This window comes from Lethenteron reissneri, chromosome 65, assembly GCF_015708825.2.
Source record: "Lethenteron reissneri isolate LAM-NWPU_2019-01 chromosome 65, ASM1570882v1, whole genome shotgun sequence".
Classification (NCBI taxonomy): domain Eukaryota; kingdom Metazoa; phylum Chordata; class Hyperoartia; order Petromyzontiformes; family Petromyzontidae; genus Lethenteron; species Lethenteron reissneri.
Genome location: NC_083843.1, coordinates 6,964,280 through 6,983,758, shown reverse-complemented (window position 1 = coordinate 6,983,758; position 19,479 = coordinate 6,964,280). Strand labels below are relative to the sequence as shown.

Below are 19,479 nucleotides of genomic sequence, written 5' to 3'. Positions count from 1 at the left end.
ATTCAAAGAGATTCAGAGCTGCATAGAGACCTACAGAGACCCATAGAGACTGAGAGACCCATATAGCCTCACAGAGACTCAGTGACCCATACAGATTCAAAGAGACTCAGAGCTGCATAGAGACCTACAGAGACTCAGAGACCCATAGCGACGGAGAGACTCAAATACCCATAGAGACTCACATAAACTCAGAGACCCATAGAGACTCAGAGACCTATAGAGACTCACAGAGACAAAGAGACCATAGAAACTCAGAGACTCAGAGACCCATAGAGACTCAGATACCCATAGCGACGGAGAGACTCAGATACCCATTGAGACTCACAGAGACTCAGAGACCCAAGACTCATATAGACTCACAGACCCATAGAGACTCACAGAGACTCAAGACCCAGAGCCTCATGTAGACCCAGGTACAGAGAGAACCAAAGAGACCAATAGACACGCATAGACCCATAGACTAATAGAGACATCACAGCAATACACTCCCCTTGCTCCTGATGACGGTTATTTGCTGGCTTGACCACCTGAATGCGAAATTGTCATCGTAATCTCTGAAATCGACAACAGCAGCCGTCTGGTAGAAGATATGTTGCCACCCTGTGGCAAATGTCGAGACGCACCCACTCACTCTACGGTCACTAAGTCTCACAATGTACTGTATATTTCAGTGCTTCACCTGTGTTACCACTGTACGTCGTATGTCAACAGTGACACAAAACTACAACTCACCTGGCCGCATTCCACGGTGACCATTTCCGCCAAGTAACATCCGTATATCGGCAGGCCAACAACGTGAATCGTTACTTGACGTGAAATTTTATTATAACAGGCGCTTTCTGAAGACCCACGCACTATCACCGCCTACGATGTTCGCCAAAGAGTGGTGAGAGAGACAGACTCAAACACTCGTTCATACTCACCGACATACAGTCACCAATCTAACACACAGACATCCATACTCAAAAACCACACTTCTTACACAGACGCTCTCAACCCCACACACACTCACCTACTCACTCACCCACTGTGAAATACACACACTCACTCACTCGCCCACTCTCAAATACACACACTCCCCTACTCACTCAACAACTCTCAAATACACACACTCACCCACTCACTCACCCACCCCCAAATACACACACTCACCCACTCACTCACCCACCCCCAAATACTCACCCACTTTAAAATACAGACACCAACTCACTCATATACCCCCAAATACACACACTCACCCACTCACTCACCCACCCCTAAATACACACACTCACCCACACACTCATCCACCCTCACATACACGCACTCACCCACCCCCAAATACACACAATCACCCACTTACTCACCCACTTTAAAATACAGCCCCCCACTCACTCAACTACCCCAAATACACACACTCACTCACCCACTCACCCACCCCCAAATACACACACTCACCCACTCACTCATCTACCCCAAATACACACACTCACTCACCCACCCCCAAATACACACACTCACCCGCTCACTCACCTACCCTCACATACACACACTCACCCACTCAATCTCTCACTCAAACAAACACGCACTGAATCCTACACACGCTCAAACACACACACACCGATCCACCCTCGTCCAGACCGAATCTCACGCACACACATTCATACTCACCCACACTCAATCACACCAGCACACACACAACACCCTCACCCACCCAGTCTCACACAGACACTCAACATCTCACACACTGAAACACACCCCACTCACGCAAATCCACACACACCGATCCGCTCTCTCATCATCCACACTGAACCTGTCTTACGTACTCGCACAGACGGTCAACACCGAGAGACGTGACGAGGAGCAGGAGAACGTCATGACCCCGTGGACAGCGATGCCTCTTCTGCTTCTACTTCTGGTGAGGGCCACCGCTCTTAACGGGCGCCACGGTGGCTAGGAGATGTTAACTACCTCCCCTGGTTTACAGGAGGTTTTGGTTTCGAACCCGACCTTGACGGTGCCTGCTGCTGTATATTTGGAGTTTGCGTGTCTCTCTCTCAATATCATCACGGTTGCTAGGAGATGTGAACTACCTCGCCTTGTATACAGGAGGCCGTGGATTTGATCACGACCCTCACTACACCTTCTGTCGTATATTTGGAGTTTGTGTCTCTCTCCACCCGGGTGGTCGACTGGAATTTTCTCCAGGTTATCTGGGTTTTCCTCTGCACATTTAGAATAAATAATCACACGTTTCGAGTATGTGGCTGCTGCTATACATTTGCACTTGATGATGATATCAGCCACTTAACCTAGCCACCGTAACTAAAGTATATGACATGGCTGTGGAGACCGATGCGTGGGTGCCAATCTATCTGTCCCACATTGGTTGCCCTTGCCGCTTGACTGTCTGAAGGCGTCTGCCTGTTTTAGACTTAAATTGTTTACAACGTTTACATAAACTGCGGTTAGATTGTTGTCCTTCCACCCAACCTCCGATTATTATGGTTTGCTACATACGATGCGAAAGACGTTCAATATGTATATATAGATATAAAGCACGTATATAATAAACAAAACACTATGGTACTACAGTAACCCATGCCTTGTTATACACTCGAATAATTTGTTCGATAGAGCTATGCACCCACGACGGCAGCTTGGTGTGTCAAGATTGCTACATGTTGCCTCCGGGCAGACCAGAGAACCACACTGGCGCGTGTTGCCTTGTGTAGACGAGTGACAATGTGGCTTGGATATACAGCACACTCTCAATTATCCGCTGTGCAGTTGACCTGATCTGCCACTTAACCACAAACCTGAGATTTTGACGTGAATTAATAATTCATGGGGTTTTCCCTTAAAGCTTAATACAGGGTTAGATCGCGTAAATATATAAATGTGTCGTTAAACCTGCCACCACCCGACACAGCCAACTAGTAAGGTTAGTCACGTAAACAGAACATGCCAATTCGTTACTAGTACGACACCACTCGTGTGTTGGAGAGCAAACCCAAAACATTTACAAACTCAGTACTCTTTCTAGAGTGATGTACAATGGCAGACTTTTCAGTAGACTTATCAGTATAGTAGCCTGGCTCTTTCTAAAGTGATGAACAATGTTTTCTCTTTCTCTTCTCATACAAGAAATATTGGTTAAGAAACGAAGGGAGGGGGGCATTGTTGAACAGTCCATTCATCCGAAACAGCACCAGCAAGGGGTGTCGTAAGGACTGCAGATGGAAATATATTTTTTCTCTTGAAAAACCACCACGTATATCAAGTTCAAGTTCATTTATTAGGTACTAGCAGAAGTACCCGGCGTTTCCCGGGTGAAAAATATATTTCTTAATAACCTTACAAATATACACAGATACTAAGGTATTGTCAAAGCCCGGTGGGCTTTGACAATACCTTTCACCACTCACAACTCACCCTCACCACTCATCCTCACCACTCACCACTCCCACTCACTACTCACCATTCACCCTCACAACTCACCAATCTCCCTCACCAATCTCCCTCACCACTCACCCTCACCACTCACCGTCACCACTCACCAATCACCAAACACCCTCACCACTAACCCTCACCACTCACTCTCACCATTGACCCTGACCATTCAGCCTCACCACTCACCACTCACTCTCACCATTCACCCTGACCATTCAGCCTCACCACTCACCCTCACCACTCACCCTCTGCCTCACCACTCACGCTTACCACTCACCCTCACCACCACCACTCACCCTCACCACTCACGCTCACCACTCACTCTCTCCCTCTCCACTCACCCTCACTACACACTAATCACCCTCACCACTCACCCTCACTACTCACTAATCACCCTCACCACTTACCATTCATCCTCACTACTTACTACTCACCTTCACCACTCACCTTCACCACTGCCCCTCACCACTCACCCTCACCACTCATCCCCACCACTCACCCCTAACCACTCACCCTCACTACTCACCATCACCACTTACCCTAACCACTCACCATTCACAACTCACCCTCACCACTCACCCTCACCACTCATCCTCACCACTCACCATCACCATAAACCCTAACCACTCACCCTCACCCTCACCACTCACCCTCACGACTCACCCTTACTACTCACCACTCAACGTCACCACTCTTCGTCACCACTCACCCATCACCATCACCACTCACTATCACCACTCACCCTCACTACTCACCCTCACTACTCACCATCACCACTCACCCTCACCACTCACCCTCACCACCACCAATCACCCCTCACCACTAACCCTCACCACTCACCCTCACCAATCACCCTCACCACTAACCCTGACCCCTCCCTCACCACTGACCACTCACCCTCCCCACTCACCCTTCCTACTCACCACTCAACCTCACCACTAACCCTCACCCCTGACCACTCACCCTCCCCACTCACCACTCACCCTTCCTACTCACCACTCAACCTCACCACTGACCACTCACCACTCACCCTTACCCTCACCACTCACTCTCACCACTCACCCTTACTATTCACCACACACCCTCACCACTCACCCTCAACATCAACACTTGCCCTCACCACTCACCATCATCACAAATCCTAACCACTCACCCTCACCACTCACCCTCACCACTCACTCTCACCACACCCTCAGCACTCACCCTCCCCACTCATCCTCACCACTTAACCTCACCACTCAACCTCACCCCTCTCCCTCGCCACTCTCCCTCACCACTCACCGTCACCACTCACCCTCACCACTCACCGTCACCACTCACCAATCACCAAACACCCTCACCACTAACCCTCAGCACTCACTCTCACCATTGACCCTGACCATTCAGCCTCACCACTCACCACTCACTCTCACCATTCACCCTGACCATTCAGCCTCACCACTCACCCTCACCACTCACCCTCTGCCTCACCACTCACGCTTACCACTCACCCTCACCACCACCACTCACCCTCACCACTCACGCTCACCACTCACTCTCTCCCTCTCCACTCACCCTCACTACACACTAATCACCCTCACCACTTACCATTCATCCTCACTACTTACTACTCACCTTCACCACTCACCTTCACCACTGGCCCTCACCACTCACCCTCACCACTCATCCCCACCACTCACCCCTAACCACTCACCCTCACTACTCACCATCACCACTTACCCTCACCACTCACCATTCACCACTCACCCTCATCACTCACCCTCACCACTCATCCTCACCACTCACCATCACCATAAACCCTAACCACTCACCCTCACTACTCACCATCACCACTTACCCTCACCACTCACCATTCACCACTCACCCTCACCACTCACCCTCACCACTCATCCCCACCACTCACCCCTAACCACTCACCCTCACTACTCACCATCACCACTTACCCTCACCACTCACCATTCACCACTCACCCTCACCACTCACCCTCACCACTCATCCTCACCACTCACCATCACCATAAACCCTAACCACTCACCCTCACCCTCACCACTCACCCTCACGACTCACCCTTACTACTCACCACTCAACGTCACCACTCTTCGTCACCACTCACCCATCACCATCACCACTCACTATCACCACTCACCCTCACCACTCACCCTCACCACCACCAATCACCCCTCACCACTAACCCTCACCACTCACCCTCACCACTCACCCTCACCACTAACCCTGACCCCTCCCTCACCACTGACCACTCACCCTCCCCACTCACCCTTCCTACTCACCACTCAACCTCACCACTAACCCTCACCCCTGACCACTCACCCTCCCCACTCACCACTCACCCTTCCTACTCACCACTCAACCTCACCACTGACCACTCACCACTCACCCTTACCCTCACCACTCACTCTCACCACTCACCCTTACTATTCACCACACACCCTCACCACTCACCCTCAACATCAACACTTGCCCTCACCACTCACCATCATCACAAATCCTAACCACTCACCCTCACCACTCACCCTCACCACTCACTCTCACCACACCCTCAGCACTCACCCTCCCCACTAACCCTCACCACTTAACCTCACCACTCAACCTCACCCCTCTCCCTCGCCACTCTCCCTCACCACTCACCGTCACCACTCACCCTCACCACTCACCCCTCACCATCACCACTCACCCTCACCACTCACCCCTCACCATCACCACTAACCCTGATCCCTCACCACTGACCACTCACCACTCACCCTCACCACTAACCCTCACCATCACCACTCACCCTTACTACTCACCACTCAACCTCACCACTCATCCTCACCACTCACCCCTCACCCTCACCACTCACCCTAACCACTCACCCTCACCCCTCACCATCACCACTCACCCTCACAACTCACCACTCACTCTCACCATTCACCGTCATAACCACCACTCACCCTCACCACTCAACCTCACCCTCACTACTCACCATTCATCCTGACCAATCACCACTGACCAATCACCACTCACCACTCTCCACTAACCCTCACCACTCAACCTCACCACTCACTTCTCACCACCCACCCTCACCACTAACCCTGACCCCTCACTCACCACTGACCACTCACCCTCCCCACTCACCCTTCCTACTCACCACTCAACCTCACCACTCACCCTCACCACCCACCACTCACCCTCACCACTCACCCTTCCTACTCACCACTCAACCTCACCACTGACCACTCACCACTCACCCTTACCCTCACCACTCACTCTCACCACTCACCCTTACTATTCACCACACACCCTCACCACTCACCCTCAACATCAACACTTGCCCTCACCACTCACCATCATCACAAATCCTAACCACTCACCCTCACCACTCACTCTCACCACACCCTCAGCACTCACCCTCTCCACTCACCCTCACCACTTAACCTCACCACTCAACCTCACCCCTCTCCCTCACCACTCTCCCTCACCACTCACCGTCACCACTCACCCTCACCACTCACCACTCACCCCTCACCATCACCACTCACCCTCACCACTAACCCTGATCCCTCACCACTGACCACTCACCACTCACCCTCACCACTAACCCTCACCATCACCACTCACCCTTACTACTCACCACTCAACCTCACCACTCATCCTCACCACTCACCCCTCACCCTCACCACTCACCCTCACCACTCACCCTCACCCCTCACCATCACCACTCACCCTCACCACTCACCACTCACTCTCACCATTCACCCTCACCATTCTGCCTCACCACTCACCCTCACCACTCACCCTCACCACTCACCACTCACCGTCATAACCACCACTCACCCTCACCACTCAACCTCACCCTCACTACTCACCATTCATCCTGACCAATCACCACTGACCAATCACCACTCACCACTCTCCACTAACCCTCACCACTCAACCTCACCACTCACCCTCACCACCCACCACTCACCCTCACCACTCACCCTTCCTACTCACCACTCAACCTCACCACTGACCACTCACCACTCACCCTTACCCTCACCACTCACTCTCACCACTCACCCTTACTATTCACCACACACCCTCACCACTCACCCTCAACATCAACACTCGCCCTCACCACTCACCATCATCACAAATCCTAACCACTCACCCTCACCACTCACTCTCACCACACCCTCAGCACTCACCCTCACCCCTCTCCCTCACCACTCTCCCTCACCACTCACCGTCACCACTCACCACTCACCCTCACCACTCACCCCTCACCATCACCACTCACCCTCACCACTAACCCTGATCCCTCACCACTGACCACTCACCACTCACCTTCACCACTAACCCTCACCATCACCACTCAACTTACTACTCACCACGCAACCTCACCACTCTTCGTCATCACTCACCCTCACCACTCACCCCTCACCCTCACCACTCACCCTCACCACTCACCCCTCACCATCACCACTCACCCTTACCACTCTCCCTCACCACTCACCACTCACTCTCACCATTCATCCTCACCATTCTGCCTCACCACTCACCCTCACCACTCACCCTCACCACTCACCACTCACCGTCATAACCACCACTCACCCTCACCACTCAACCTCACCACTCAACCTCACCCTCACTACTCACCATTCATCCTGACCAATCACCACTGACCAGTCACCACTCACCACTCTCCACTAACCCTCACCACTCAACCTCACCACTCACCCTCACCACCCACCACTCACCCTCACCACTCACCCTTCCTACTCACCACTCAACCTCACCACTGACCACTCACCACTCACCCTTACCCTGACCACTCACTCTCACCTCTCACCCTTACTATTCACCACACACGCTCACCACTCACCCTCAACATCAACACTCGCCCTCACCACTCACCATCATCACAAATCCTAACCACTCACCCTCACCACTCACCCTCACCACTCACTCTCACCACACCCTCAGCACTCACCCTCCCCACTCACCCTCACCACTTAACCTCACCACTCAACCTCACCACTCACCCTCACCACTCACCCTCCCATTCACCCTCAACACTCACCCTCACCCCTCTCCCTCACCACTCTCCCTCACCACTCACCGTCACCACTCACCACTCACCCTCACCACTCACCACTCATCCCTCACCATCACCACTCACCCTCACCACTAACCCCGACCCCACACCACTGACCACTCACCACTCACCCTCACCACTAACCCTCACCATCACCACTCACCCTTACTACTCACCACTCAACCTCACCACTCTTCGTCATCACTCACCCTCACCACTCACCCCTCACCACTCACCCCTCACCCTCACCACTCGCCCTCACCACTCACCCTCATCACTCACCCTCACCACTCATGCTCACCACTAACCCTCACCACTCACTAATCACCTCTCACAACCGTCACTCACCCTCACCACTCACTCTTACCACTCACCCTCATCACTCACCCTCACCACTCACCCTCACAACAACCACTCACCCTCACTACTCTTCCTCACCAATCACCACTCACCCTCACTGCTCACCCTCACCGCTCACCACTCAACCTCACCCTCACCACTCACGCTCACCCTCACCACTCACCTCTCACTAATCACCACTCACAACTGCCACTCACCCTCCCTACTCACCCTCACCACTCACCCTCACCAATCACCACTCACCCTCACCACTCACCCTCACCATTCACCCTCACCACTTTCCCTCACCACTCTCCCTCACCACTCACCCTCACCACTCACCAGTCACGCTCACCACTCACCCTCACTACTCACCACTCACCCTCAACACTCACCCTCACCGCTCACCACTCACCCTGACCACTCACCACTCATCCTCACCAATCACATCCTCACCAATCACCACTCACCCTCACTGCTCACCCTCACCGCTCACCCTCACCACTCACCCTCACCACTCACGCTCACCCTCACCACTCACCCCTCACTAATCACCACTCACAACCGCCACTCACCCTCACCACTAACCCTCACCACTCACCCTCACCACTTACTAATCACCTCTCACAACCGTCACTCACCCTCACCACTCACTCTTACCACTCACCCTCACCACGCACCCTCACAACAACCACTCACCCTCACAACAACCACTCACCCTCACTACTCACCCTCACCACTCATCCTCACCAATCACACCCTCACCAATCACCACTCACCCTCACTGCTCACCACTCAACCTCACCACTCACGCTCACCCTCACCACTCACCCCTCACTAATCACCACTAACAACCGCCACTCACCCTCCCCACTCACCCTCACCACTCACCCTCACCACTCTCCCTCACCACTCTCCCTCACCACTCTCTCTCACCACTCTCCCTCACCACTCTCCCTCACCAGTCATGCTCACCACTCACCACTCACCGCTCACCACTCACCCTCACCACTCACCCTGACCACTCACCACTCATCCTCACCAATCACACCCTCACCAATCACCACTCACCCTCACTGCTCACCCTCACTGCTCACCCTCACCACTCACCCTAACCACTCACGCTCACCCTCACCCCTCACTAATCACCACTCACAACCGCCACTCACCCTCACCACTCACCACTCACCCTCACCACTCACCCTCACTACTCACCACTCATCCTCACCAATCACACCCTCAACAATCACCACTCACCCTCACCACTCACGCTCAACACTCACCCTCACCACTCATGCTCACCACTAACCCTCACCACTCACCCCTCACTAATCACCACTAACAACCGCCACTCACCCTCCCCACTCACCCTCACCAATCACCACTCACCCTCACCACTCACCACCCTCACCACTCACTCACCACTCTCCCCCTCACTCACCACTCTCCCCCTCACTCACCACTCTCCCCCTCACTCACCACTCTCCCCCTCACTCACCACTCTCCCCCTCACTCACCACTCTCCCCCTCACTCACCACTCTCCCCCTCACTCACCACTCTCCCCCTCACTCACCACTCTCCCCCTCACTCACCACTCTCCCCCTCGCTCACCCCTCTCCCCCTCACTCACCACTCTCCCCCTCACTCACCACTCTCCCCCTCACTCACCACTCTCCCCCTCACTCACCACTCTCCCCCTCACCACATGTTAATGGCGATCCTAAAGGAATCTACAACCTTCGATGATTCCTTTGCGCGATTCAAAGAATCGATTCCTGGCGCATAGGAGGTTTTTATTTTTAATTACAGAGTTTTATTTGCATTCGTATGTTATGTTTTAAAGTTTTCAGGAGTTTTTAATTATATTTTAGCCCCGGTCAACGCCGGATATTTCCCATTCGTAGCAGTTTATATCAACTCTATAACCAACTTATATTAAACGGGAATAAGGCGATTCTAAGTGAATCTACAACCTTCGATTCCTTTTCGCGATTCAGAGAATCGATTCTTGGCGCGGTCGGGTTTATAGTTTTAATTACACAGTTGTATTTTCATTGGAATGTTATGTTTTAAAGTTTTCAGAAGATTTAAATGTATTTTTCCCCCGGGCAACGCTGGGTATATCGAGTTTATACCACAAATTCGTCGCCTGACAGAGTTGCGTGTCGAGGCCTAGTACCGTGCAGAGCCTCCGGCCTCGCCTAGATTGCCCACCCGGCTGAGGCTGGGTGCTGGGGCCGTTACCCCCCCCCCCCCCCCGCGCTACAATAATACTGTCTAATCGCTATATTTTTATTATCTACCGACCCTATAATAGTAATTGCACACATTGGGGTGGGGGGGGAGTGAAAAGGACGTGAAACTTTGATGAATTTACCTCAGAATCGCGTGTTAATGCGTGCGCATATTTTTAATGGTAATTCAAAATGGCGTCCACCCCGCAGCGAACGCGTTGCTATCCGTTGCCAGGGGCAACCGCCGTGGTCCGCGCCGGCCGGCGAGAGTAAATAAATAAATAAAGCGTTAAATAAATAAATAAAGATAAATCGCACTAAATCGGTAATCGGTCCGATTTAAAGTTTAGAGACGAAAAATCGGAAATGCCTAAGTTTACCGCGGGGCCGGGGGCGTGCCCACCTGCAAAATTTAATCTCGCCGAACCCCACGGTCCGAGAGCTAAATCCCCCGGTAGGGAGCGTACGCGGACGGACGAACGGACGGACGGACAAAAAATGAATTATATAGGTTAGATAGCCCTGTGAACCATTCGGCTCTTGAATCGGGTGCAACCGCAACAAACAAAAAACAAAAACATGAACAAAAAACATCTTAAAGTGAATATGTGACTGAGTGCAAACAGAAAATCCAAGAAAAGACAGCAAACTATTGCAGGAAAAAACACCGTACACCAACGCTGTGTGCAAAAATCCCAGTGGGATGCAAGTCAAACAACAACAAAAAACACAAGACAACTTAGATTAAGGCCATCAGTCTTACTCTGTACTACAACAAACATGGCTAAACCAATACACTTTTCGAAATCATCAAAATAAAGCCATGAAAGCAATGAAACAGTGATCATAGAAACTGTGACGGAATTTTCACAATAAATGACATAAACAACATGTACTACCAAAACCCTGCAGCCATAGCTGGCTGCATGAGTCACTCCACAACAGCAGGAGCATCAATCGGAGTATTATAATTTTTCAATGCACCTTTAAGATCAGCACACTAAATCAAAACACAGGTCATACTTTGCAGCGATCATCCGGAGCGAAACATTGTATTTTAGGCCACTGAATAGCACTGGCAGCTAGGTGTGTACAACTCCTCTAGAGCAGTGGTATATAGTAGTGTAGTATATCCTTTGACGATGCTGTGACATTGTGATTATAGACCTCCATTAGAATAAGCCTACCTGGCCCCAGCCACGGGTTAATAAGTCCTCAACGGGAGAGCAGGCAGAAGAGGATGTTAACATCTCAACGGTTGTGACGGCAGGACGATGCCTTCAGCAGAACGACGTCTCCAATCGTCCTTGGTCTCCTTGCCATTGGATTCGTGGTCCCGTCGTGTCAAGAAGCTGCTGTGTGGAAGCTGCTGTGCAACAGCTTCTCCACAATAAATGAAATCACGCTCACAGGCGTCTTTCGTGGAAGGGGCAACAGCTTCCTATGTTGAACGTCTTTCACACCGTACGTAGCCAACCGTACTAATCGGAGGCTGTGTATAGTAGTGTAGCGCATAGTGGTGTGGTATATAGTTGTGTCGTGTATCGTTTAGTGCAGTGGTTCTTAACCTTCACTGCAGCCTTGTAACCGTTTGGTTCTCAATCATTATAAAACAAAATTTGTGTTTTGATGATTTACCGTATGAAAAAATCCGTTCGTGTCTCGCACCCCCAGAAAGGGCATCTCACCCCCAGGTCTGCGTGCACCCCAGGCTAAGAACCACTGGTGTAGTGTATAGTAGTGTGTGTGCTCCTAACCTGCCCTGATAATTTTTTGGGCCACTGTGGGTCTTCATGGGTCTGGGTCTCTCTGTATGTACGCACATTGAACTTCTTTCACATAGTACGTAGCCAACCGTGATAATGGGAGGTTCGTACATATTTTTTTAAAACAGTCGTAATCAACATCACAGAGGCTAACACAACAACATTGGTGTGAAAAACACGAGGTTATAAATGGCACAATGTGCCTCAAATTCTTAAGGAAACAGGCCTCATATCGCACATATCCATCTCATATCCGCCGCCACGCTCACTGGGTCGAAACCAGTCCAACCGACTTCTTTACACTTTACCACAAGCATGGGGTAAATGAAAATCTGAGTTTTCCCTAACCTTTATTTTTGTATCGCCATCGACGGCGGTGTTATGGACCTCCAGTGGTAAACGCATTCGCCACCGCGTTGCAGACAAATCCGGGTTCGATTTCCAGTGGCTGCCCCGTTCGCGACTGCGTGTGTCACCAACCCCAATGTGTAATGGGCGTCCCGTGACGTCGTTCACAAGAGCAGGCCATTGTGTGCCAGCGTCACGGTCCAAATGTAGCTACAATTCGAAATTTACTTGCAAATGGAAGAAAAAAACTAATTCTGGTGACACTGAGACACGAGGACCACGATGCAGTTCTTTGGAAACTGCTGATGGTATTTTTTTTGCGTAATGTGCACAAGGCGGAGTGATTTTGTACACGTTTCTGCGTGGTTGTTTGAAAGCCCTGGGGAAGTGTTGGGTGGGACGTGTATGTACGTGTGTATGTTGGACTTCTTTCGCACCACCGTACGTAGCCAACCAAGCTAACCTTTATGGGTGTCTATATGAGTCTGGGTGTCTGTGTATGTATTATGTTGAACTTATTTTGCAACTATACGTAGCGAACCGTGCTAATCTGTGGGTCTCTATGGGTCTTTGTGAGTATTTATGGGTCTTGGTGTCTGTGGGTCTCTGTGTATATACGTATGTTAAACTTCTTTTGCACCGTACGTAGCCAACCGTCAGAGCCTGTGGTTTTCTGTGGGCGGTGGATGGTGGGTAGTGGTGGTGATATTGATGGACTGACTGATGCCGTTCAATCAGTTGAGAGCCCAATTCTATTCATTCAACCCTTTGATTGATTAACGTCGTCCTTGTGTTTAACCAAGCCAGAGGTCGTGAGACGAGTCCCTTTTGCGAGTTGTTAGACTCGGTAGGACGGATAGAATAGATGTTTTTCTTTTCTCTCAACCTTGTGTGAAAACCGACTCCCGCATCTGGGTGAATAGCCAGTATGCTGCTGCTGCAATAACAACACAATATTGCACAATACCTATACTTCCTTATTGGAGCCAGTAAAAGTAATCACAATGTGTCGCAGAGGCAACATTTGGGTTAGTGTGGATAGGGGTTAGTGACGGGGGGGGGGGGGTTCTGAGTGGATATGTAAACATTTCCTTGAAGTGGCACGAATTTTCCTGAAATATTTTCACCTCGTTTTTGTGGCGTGACAGTCAATTCCACGCTCGCTCTCTCTATGCAACTGTAATGCGAGCATAAATGGGTTGTTGCTGGGCTCGGGTCCAATCACACGGCCCGGGGTATTGGGGGGCGGAGCTTGGTCTGCGGGGTGTGTGGGAGGGGCCACCGTTCACCTCGGCTCCAATGGGAGGCGAAGTGAATGGGGGCGGAGCCAGCGGAGTAGTATGGGAAGGCCGGATCTGAGGATCCGGAAGGGGAGGAGTAGGGGCATGTGGGGGGGAATGTATATAAGTGGGAGCCCAGAAGAGATCGGGGCAGTCAGAGAAGTTAAGAGGCTGAGCCACGTTGGGTGGTGAGGAAAGATCCGCGCCATCGGCCACGTGGCCGAAGGACCTCAGCACGCCGTCGACGAGCGGTGTGCGGAGTGCGGGAATAGAGGAGCTAACGGGGGAGCGTGCGGAGCACGCGAGAGAGAGAGCGTGCGTGACACGCGAGAGGGAGCGTGCGCGGGGCGCGCGCGAGACGACACTGGTCAGAGAGGAGGCCAGTGGGGGGTGCGGAGAAGAACCTAAATAAAAGACAAGCGGAGACCAGCAGTGCCTGACGGAGTCTTTTATTACACAACAATGCCAGGCCACGCTCATAGACACACTAAAAAAACCTCTAAAAATGTTCCCCTTGTTATGAGCACTTTAAGAATGCAGTCGATCATCAATTATTCGGTGCGCCATTATCCAACATTATCCGGCGAAACTGCTCCCAAAGAATGTAACGAGTCCGGCTATCGGCACCGCGTGTGTGAAAAAAACGTAACTATGCTTTATTCCGTGTAACATAGTATATATACTACATTATACACTATATACAACTTCATGAAAATACTGCACGTATGTACATTACCCCATGCCCAGTCGTCGGGATTGGTAGTGGTAAGTACGGTACAGTAAATACAGTAACGTTTTAAAGTAGGATGTTTATTTAATTACCAGGTTCACATTAAGAGGTTAAATTTCCCACACTAACACAGCCACCTCATTCGCTGAGCTCGACGTTGCTGCTCTGCGATCTGCCATGAACATACTTTATTTCTCACAGTAACATAGCCACCTCCACGCCCTCGTGGAGGCCGCTCTCCGATCTTACATTTACATGCTAATTTCTCACATTAACATCACTAGCCCTGCCCACTTCGTTTATGACCCTTGGGCTACACCCATTTAAACCTTTAAAAGTCTGCCTCAGTAGCTTCCCCCCTCTTTTTTTCCTCCTGATGACGATCGCTTGTGTTGTGATCGAAACATCGTAGTAAAACGTCGTAGTTTTTTGTTATTTTCTTTGAACCTATCTACACGACTTTACAAAAAGACCCCAAAAATGTGTTTATTTTAGTCTATTTGTAGTTTTATTAATGCCAATTTCACATAGTAAACAAATGTAAGGTAAATTTTCACTGAACTTTCGTGACTGCAGAATTAATATTCTTTGGTTCATTCGGTAAAGTCAAGTAGATAGATAAAATAAACAATAAAATAAAACAGAAACCACGACGTTTCGATCGCAACACATCGAAACGTCGTTGTTTCTGCTTTATTTTTATTTTATTTTATCTATCTACGTGACTTTACTAAAATAACCAAAGAATATAAATGTAAAGCACAAACAAATAGGCACAATACCTGAAAATATAGCATGATGAAGAATGTGCAAATAAATAATTATTTGGTGATTATCTGGCGTTTTTGAAAATCTGGCACCCCCTTCCTCCCCGAAGCCCCTGGATAATCGAAGATCTACCGTAGCTATTATTTTAACCTCTCACAAAGTGCTGGGTTGGGTCAACCTCTGATTTGGAATTGAACTCGCAAATTGGAAAATTGGTCCACCTAATGCCATCAGAATGTGACATTTTCCAACATACAAGGTGTGTGTGTCTTAAGACAATTCTCTGACCATTTTACCCGTGTTATTGAACACCAGGTATGGATTCGGGACAAAATACCAACGCTAACAAACGCGTCACGAAAACAACAGTGGCACAGCCTTTTGAAAGCACCGGGACTGTCGCAGATACCAGAATCGCGACGTTTGGCGACGTCACCCTAAAGCACTCCATTCTGTGTGAACCTTCTCTGCAGGTGTGTTGTGCACTGCAGGAGCCGTCTGCCGCCAAGGAGTGCAGAGATGGATTCTACAAATCACCAAAAGGAGTATGTTGCCAGTTGTGCCCTGCAGGTAAAAGCAACACAAAGGCACGGAGACTCCCAACGACAAAGTGTAGTACCCGGGTGCTTCCTGTCCCCACCAAGTCACAGGCACTACTCCTGTATAAAGGAACCCAACTGGGCCTTGCTTTAACCCCGTGACCTCATCATTATCAGGCTCCAAAAAGTGATTCGATACTGAGGAATTAGTTTTTAGTCAAGCAACTGTACTCTGAACAGAACTTAACACTGGATGACTCTCAGTGCAGCTCGCGTCTCTCTGAACCAACTTGTGTTCGCTGTGTGTTTGTAACAACTCCATTGCTTGCTCGCACTTCGTTGTCCTTCAGGGACGTACAAGGTGAAGGACTGCATATCTGATGGAAGGGGCGCTTTGTGTGACCTGTGCTCTAAGGGCACTTTTATGGACAGAGACAACCAGGAGGGGAAGTGCTCGTGGTGCAGCATCTGTGGTTCAGGTAAGTGGCAACACAGCAAGTAGGTTACTGTCATATCTGCATTGTGTGTGTTATTTATATTTTGCATGCGGGGTGGGTGTTCCTCTGGATACTCCCATTTTAACCGGTATGAAGCAAAGACAAAACTAGATAAGCAACTGACCAAAACTTTTTTAAAGAGAGACAACCCCACCTCGAACTAAATATTCCAATTGTCCAAATCATGATCTTGTCAAGAGACAACTAATGCCTGGGAACTCTCACACGCCACCGAAGATGACATCACCGAACCACATCTTAAGTCCCATTAGTAGGCTCATTTATTCATGCTAGCATTAGTCAATTGTGTCCTTTTAACAGACAAGTGAAAATTAAACCTGAAATGTGTATTTCTCAGAGCTCGAAATTTTCTGAAATTAATTGAAAAAACTATTATAACACAATGTTTTTTTGGTACAGCTACTTAACATCAACTCGGTTTAATCACAGGCAGCTGCAATTCAGATTAAAATCCAGGATATTGCATGAATGTTAATCTTGCTTTGCACTATACATAGCCTACCGTGCTAATCATAGATTGTGCACAGTGTAGTGTATAGTAGTGTAGTGTGTATGTATGTACATTGCACTTATTTTGCACCATTCGTAGCCAAACCTACTAATCGTAGGTTGTGTATAGTGTTGTTTATAGTGTAGTGTATAGTGTAGTATATAGTCGTGTGCATGTACGTATCCATAATATAGATTTTTGCGTTAGATCACGTGAATAATAATGTGTAGTAAACCGGCCACCACCCCACACAGCCAATTCATAAGGCTTGTCTCATAAGCAAAACATAACAGTTAGTTACTAGTCCAGCACACTGTTTTGTTGGAGAGTAAACCCACTACAACATTTACAATTAGAGTACCATGATGTTTCGCCAGTAATTACAACCAGTAGCATCATGCAACAGCCAAAGTTACGGAGAAACCCTCCTGTGTCGGTCTTCGGTGGCGTGTAATGTCCTCACTTGTAAGCCAAAAAGGTGCGAAAATGGGGGGGGGGGGGGGGGAGGGGGTTAATGTATCGTATAAACCGCAATGCAAAACCCATTATCGGGTTGATTATTCATAGGGTTATCAACTTACATAATGTACATGCACAACACGCATGTGCAATGCATATACATTATGCATGCACATTATGTATGTACACCACATATGTACATCCTACCACTTTTGGGTCCAAGAAATTGTAATACCTGTTATTGATGCTCCCAGTAAATCTCCATTGACCTGTATAGGCATGCAGTTAAACAGTGCAGTGGTATTACTTGATTGTTCACTCCCAGGCAGCAGTGCACCTGTAGCTATCAGAATGGTTATATTATTTTATCTCTCTCAATTTCAAAAAATCATCCAATTAGTTGTGGCCAGTAGTAACTAGTTTTGCACAGAACTTCAATAATTTCAACATCAATTGACTTTTCTTGTTAACATGCGTGTTCTGCCGCTCCTGAAGTATTGAATATTCCTTTGGTGTTCTTTTAGTCTCATGCAAATTATTTGTCCTGTCTGACCAACATAACATTTGCCAGAGGAGCAATTAATCTGGTACAAACCTTCTGTTGATAGCACCTGATTTTCGTTTTTAAAAAATCTGGCTAGTTTATCAGTTACAAAGAAAACATACACGGATACCTATTTGAATGCAGAGTCATACAATCCTCTCTCATCAAGAAACTCATACATCGGGCTAAAAAAGTGTCAGATGGTGATAGTCTGAGTGGTCAGGTTAAACATATTAAAGAAGCACTGCAATTGAAAGGATATAATGATGCACAAATTAACAGGGCACTGGATGCAAAAACAAAACAAAACAGCGCAAGCATTGAAACTGATCAAGCAATTCAAACTATTAAAATACTGTACATTGTGGGAGCAATTATTTTGAAAAATAAAAAAATTCCTAGGGAGATTTGGCACAATACAGCGACAAAATGTTTCACCTCATGTACACATGTGATGTTAATTGTGTCTCCCAAATTCATCAAATATACGTATTACACATAGATCACGTAACCATAAATGTGTCGAAACCCTCCAACACCCAACACAGCCAGTAAGTTGTGTCACGTAAACAACGTGCCAATTACTAACGACTTCATCCCACCAGTGTGTTGGAGTAAAGCCACAACATTTACAACTTGAGTACTGTCACGTTTCGCTGGTAATTACATCAACCAGCATCATCAGGTGATTTGCCAGAATAGTGCAGCAATCCACCTGCTTCCAGTCTTAAATAGAGCAAGATGATGTTATTGTAGTGGGTTCCAGGAGACTTGCGACTTAACTTGGAGGCAACATTTTTTATTATAACAATGTAACACGGTACCCCTTTACCCCGCTCACTAAGGAGGTACAGCCTCTGGGCTAATGTGCCCTATCACTCGTGGTAATCTAGAGCCCTCTGGCTAGGGGTGACTTAGGGGAGACTGACTGACCCGACCCAGCCAAAGTACGGGTCC

At 49.1% G+C, this 19,479-nt stretch overlaps 1 protein-coding gene across 3 annotated transcripts in view; it reads left to right on the top strand.

The window, feature by feature from the left end:
• Window positions 1-736: 736 nt before the first annotated feature.
• Window positions 737-19,479, top strand: part of LOC133359654 (uncharacterized) — a 31,972-nt gene continuing 13,229 nt past the window's right edge. For all 3 annotated transcript variants that reach the window (XM_061578137.1, XM_061578136.1, XM_061578135.1), the window contains exons 1-4: window positions 737-886; window positions 1,814-1,897; window positions 16,446-16,542; window positions 16,862-16,990. In XM_061578137.1, the coding sequence (XP_061434121.1) occupies window positions 1,856-1,897; window positions 16,446-16,542; window positions 16,862-16,990 (268 nt within the window). In that variant the 5' untranslated portion in view covers window positions 737-886; window positions 1,814-1,855. The remainder of the gene's footprint in view (window positions 887-1,813; window positions 1,898-16,445; window positions 16,543-16,861; window positions 16,991-19,479) is intronic.